The sequence below is a fragment of the Sander vitreus genome, chromosome 12 (genome assembly GCF_031162955.1).
Source record: "Sander vitreus isolate 19-12246 chromosome 12, sanVit1, whole genome shotgun sequence".
In the NCBI taxonomy this organism is placed as follows: Eukaryota; Metazoa; Chordata; class Actinopteri; order Perciformes; family Percidae; genus Sander; species Sander vitreus.
Window position 1 is genome coordinate 30,939,694 of NC_135866.1, and position 6,000 is coordinate 30,945,693.

Genomic DNA, 6,000 nt, shown 5'->3' on the forward strand with positions numbered 1-6,000 from the left:
AAGACCACTCTCTCTCTCTCGTTATATATATGTATATATATATATATTGTTTAATTTCTCTTCATACAGAAGTCTTCTGCTGACAGCTAGCTGCAGAAATCTCTCTCTGAGCTGGTTTGAGTCCTCGTTTAATCATTTAAAAAAATATTAAAAATCCAAGAAAGTGTAAAACCAGTTTCTACAGGTTTCACCAAGTCAAATATAAGACTTTTTAAGACCTTTATGAATGAAATGTAAGACCTTTATCACATCAACTAAGCCCTGAATTCAGTTTTTTCAAGCTAAGTATCACTAAACTTGCACTTCCTAAAGAATAAAATGTGTGTTACGATCTGAAAGAGACTCGGGCTTATAGTCAGATGTTGTCTCATATGTAGTCATGATACAGCTAACTACACCTCCACGGAATAATAAACAAACATTAGAGGCGTTACATGGACGTAGGAAAGTTAAGACCTGTTTACAATTATTTAAGACCTAGAACACAATATGAAGACTTATAATCTGACTTTTTAAGACCCCACGGAAACCCTGAAAACATGTTTAAGTCATCACTGCACACAACCCCGACACACAGACACACACACAGAGACACACACACACACACAGAGATACACACACACACACACAACCCCGACACACAGACACACACACAGACACACACACACACACACACACACACACACACACACACACACACACACACACACACACACACACACACACACACAGACACACACACACACACACAGACACACACACACACACACACACACACACACAGAGATACACACACACACACACACAGACACACACACACACACACAACCCCGACACACAGACACACACACAGAGACACACACACACACACACACACACACGACACACAGACACACACACACAGACACACACACACACACACCCTACACACACACACACACACACGACACACACACACACACACACAGAGACACACACACACACACACCCCTACACACAGACACACACACACACAGACACACACACACACACACACACACACAGAGACACACACACACACACACACACAACCCACACAGATACACACACAGAGACACACACACACACACACAGCAACGCACACACACACACACACACACACACACACACACGACACACACACACACACAGAGATACACACACACACACACAACCCTGACACACACACACACACACACACAGAGACACACACACACACACACACACACACACACACACACACACACAACCCCGACACACAGACACACACACAGAGACACACACAGACACACACAACCCCGACACACAGACACAAACACAGAGACACACACCACAACCCCTACACACAGACACAAACAGACACACACACACACAAACACACAACCCCGACACACAGACACACACACAGAGACACACACACACACACACACACAACCCCAACACACAGACACACACACAGAGACACACACACAACCCCTACACACAGACACACACACAGAGACACACACACACACAAACACACACACACACACACACACAACCCTACACACAGACACACACCGAGACACACACACACCCCGACACACAGACACACACACACACACACAGACACACACACACACACACACACACACAGACACACACACACACACACACACACACAGAGACACACACACACAACCCCTACACACAGACACAAACACACACAGACACACACACACAACCCCTACACACAGACACAAACACACACACAGACACCCACACACAGACACAAACACACACAACCCTTACACACAGACACAAACACACACACACTGACACACACACACACAACCCTGACACACAGACACAAACACAGACACACACACACACAACCCCGACACACAGACACACACACACACACACACACACACACACACACACACACACAAACACACACACAGACACAAACACACACACAGACACAAACACACACACACACACACACACACCCCTGACACACAGACACAAACACACACACAGAGACACACACAACCCCTACACACAGACAAAAACACACACACACACACACACACACACACACACACACACACACACAAACACACATATACACACACACACAAAGACACAAACACACAACCCCTACACACAGACACAAACACACCGAAACACTGACACACACACACACAACCCCGACACACACACACACACACACACCCCGACACAGACACACACACACACAGACACACACACACACAGCACACACACACACACACACACACACCCCTGACACACAGACACAAACACACACACACAGACACACACAACCCCTACACACACACAAAAACACACACACACAGACACACACACACACACACACACACACACACACACAAAGACACAAACCCTACACACACACAAACACACATATACACACACACACACACAAAGACACAAACACACAACCCCTACACACAGACACAAACACACTGACACAAACACACCGAAACACTGACACACACACACACACAGAGACACACACGCATACACACACAGACACGCACCAGACACACACACACACACACATGCACACATACACTGACACACACAGACACACACACACACACACCCCCAGCGCACCTTGTCGAGCTGCGAGACGACCTCCCACAGCTGTGCGTGCAGCACCGACAGCTCGCGGCCGAGGTCGATGTAACCCTCGAAGCCCGGCGTGTTGGACAGCGTCTCTGGGTTGGAGATCTCCGACAGGAAACGCATCATCCCCGCCCACTCGTGCTCCAGGAAGTCGTTCATGAAGGCCATATACTCCTCTTTGTTTCCGAACCTGCAGACGACGACACGCAGAAACCCCCAAAGTCAGATTCCTCTTTCCACGTTGTCAGGTTTTATTGAAACCTTCTGTAGCTTAAACCCCTGAGATCTTTTTGACTTTAACTTCTAAGCTTGTTTGGCTCAGTGCTGACTGTTAGCTTCCCATGCTAATGCTAACATAATGTGGATTATTTGCAAAATCTGACACACGTGAATAACCAGCTTTACTCAACTGGTTCATGTTAAACTAAAAGGAAACCCGGGAAGTGACGCGTTTGTCATTTCCGTCATTTTTTGTATTACGTCTCGCGCACGCGCAGAACGTACGCTCATGTCGGCGTCTCTTCGGTGTGTTCTGAGGCACTTTTTGGACCTCAGGGAGACGACTGATCAGTCCGACTGGCTTTTCTGTCGACGGTCGGCCGTCGGGTTGGTGTGTCAGGGCTTTAACTAAAAGGTCTAAACTAAATAATCACTACTTTTATCATCGTAAAACACACTTCATTCAAAGTGGACAGAAACTAAATAAAACTACCAAAAGCCGTCTTGGTTCATCTTTCCACTGTTCCAACAATCACCACTCTGGTTTGGTTGAAATAAACCCTTAATTCACCCATTTACATGTGGAGATATGCTGGCTCTATACACGCTAAAAGTCCTGATTATTTACATGGAGTCTGGTGGAAATATGCTGGCTCTATACACGCTAAAAGTCCTGATTATTTACATGGAGTCTGGTGGAAATATGCTGGCTCTATACACGCTAAAAGTCCTGATTATTTACATGGAGTCTGGTGGAGATATGCTGGCTCTATACACGCTAAAAGTCCTGATTATTTACATGGAGTCTGGTGGAGATATGCTGGCTCTATACACGCTAAAAGTCCTGATTATTTACATGGAGTCTGGTGGAAATATGCTGGCTCTATACACGCTAAAAGTCCTGATTATTTACATGGAGTCTGGTGGAGATATGCTGGCTCTATACACGCTAAAAGTCCTGATTATTTACATGGAGTCTGGTGGAGATATGCTGGCTCTATACACACTAAAAGTACTGCTTATTTACATGGAGTCTGGTGGAAATATGCTGGCTCTATACACGCTAAAAGTCCTGATTATTTACATGGAGTCTGGTGGAAATATGCTGGCTCTATACACGCTAAAAGTCCTGATTATTTACATGGAGTCTGGTGGGTTTGGTGATGGTGATCGAAGTTGAAAAAAAGAAACAAGAAGTTACCCTTTAACAGCTCGCCAGAGAATACGTCTAAAACTATCAAAATAACTTTGGGTACATTGTACTCCTGCTGGCATCCCAAAAACTCATTTGTTTATGAAGCCTGTGTTGTTGTAATTATGCTTCATTTGTCTCTAATGTTGGATATGTCTTTACCTCTGTGATACTGAGCATTGTTGACCAGGTTTAGGGAAATATGTTGGAGGGAAAACAGTCAGAAGATTTAGCATTTAGCATCATTCTCTGTGAAAAAGAGACATCTGGATTGTATTGTTTAACTCTATGTCTTCTCATGTTTTATATCCCTTAAAAGCGTAACTCTTGCAAAATGCAACCTAGAGTCTTTCTGTGAATGTACCCGAGTCAAACGTTCGTTTAAAAGCATATTTAGGACGGAAAAGCTAAAGCTTAGTTCCATATAAATGCATAAATGTTTTGTCGTTAGTGAAACACAATATTGACCTTTGTAGTTGAAAAAGGAGCCTCATAAGAATGACATTTTCATCCTCTGGAGTCCGTTCATTTGCATTCAGAGATCAACACTTTTGGACTGATAAAGATGGCAGCGAGCGGAGAAACCAACAGCTACGGTGAGTTGTTCAAAACCTCTTTTTAGTAAACTCTGGGGACACAAACAATGTTCTCAATGCTCGAGGTCATGTGTTGAGCCCCTGGTGATACTTCATGTTGTGTCGAGCCTTCTTAGTGGTTTAAAAATAGCTATTTTGATGCTATCATAGTAGCGTCCCTAGCTCTCCCAAAAGGCCATTTGACCCAAAAACCAGAATACGGTCCATCTTAAAAGTGGCGTTTCTGTCCTAAATAGGCTTTTAAATGAAAGTTTGACTCAGGTACATTCACAACAAGACCCTAGGTTGCATTTTGGCGAGAGTTAGGCTTTAATTACAGTAGTCTGATTTGTATTTTATGCCAGTGGGAGTGGAGTTGTGGTCTCCCCCCCCCCCTCTGCGGACACTTACTTGGTGAAGTTGGCGAGGTTCTGGATGACCTTGGCGATGAGCGTGAGCGTGCGGGACGTCCGGTCGTCTGGGTACTCCTGCATGAGGTTGAAGAGCGACGGCGCCATGATGGCGGGGCACAGGAAGCGCAGGAAGAGCGAGGCGCTGATCAGACGCTTGCTGATGTCCTGCTGGTGGCCACGGGCGACGCACTGCTGCTTCCACGCCGCAAACACCTCCTTCAGCTCCCGGGGAAACACGCTGCAGACACAGGAAGGACGGAAGGAAGGAAGGAAGGAAGGAAGGAAGGAAGGAGGGAGGGAAGGAAGGAAGGAAGGAAGGAAGGAGAGAAGGAGAGAAGGAGGGAAGGAAGGAAGGAGGGAAGGAGAGAAGGAAGGAAGGAAGGAAGGAAGGAGGGAAGGAGGGAGGGAAGGAGGGAAGGAGGAAAGGAGGGAAGGAAGGAAGGAAGGAAGGGGGTGAAGGAAGGAAGGAAGGAAGGAAGGAAGGAAGGAAGGAAGGAAGGAAGGAAGGAGGGAAGGAAGGAGGGAAGGAAGGAGGGAAGGAAGGAAGGAAGGGAGGAAGGAAGGAAGGAAGGAGGGAAGGAAGGAAGGAAGGAAGGAAGGAAGGAAGGAAGGAAGGAAGGAAGGAAGGAAGGAAGGAAGGAGGGAAGGAAGGAAGGAAGGAGGAAGGAGGGAAGGAGGGGAAAGAGGAGGGAAGGAAGGAAGGAAGGGAGGGAAGGGAAGGAAGGAAGGAAGGAAGGAAGGAGGGAAGGAAGGAAGGAAGGGAAGGAAGGAAGGAAGGAAGGAAGGAAGGAGGGAAGGAAGGAAGGAAGGAAGGAAGGAAGGAGGGAAGGAAGGAAGGAAGGAAGGAAGGAAGGAAGGAAGGAAGGAAGGAAGGAAGGGAGGAAGGAAGGAAGGAAGGAAGGAAGGAAGGAGGGAAGGAAGGAAGGAAGGA

General features: G+C 46.6%; 1 protein-coding gene across 5 annotated transcripts in view; it reads right to left on the bottom strand.

The window, feature by feature from the left end:
* Nucleotides 1-6,000, bottom strand: part of rasal2 (RAS protein activator like 2) — a 121,585-nt gene that overhangs the window by 17,954 nt on the left and 97,631 nt on the right. For all 5 annotated transcript variants that reach the window (XM_078265146.1, XM_078265144.1, XM_078265145.1 and 2 more), the window contains 2 exons: nucleotides 5,068-5,307; nucleotides 2,659-2,860 (listed from right to left, as the gene is read on the bottom strand). In XM_078265146.1, coding sequence (XP_078121272.1) covers nucleotides 2,659-2,860; nucleotides 5,068-5,307 — 442 coding nt within the window. The remainder of the gene's footprint in view (nucleotides 1-2,658; nucleotides 2,861-5,067; nucleotides 5,308-6,000) is intronic.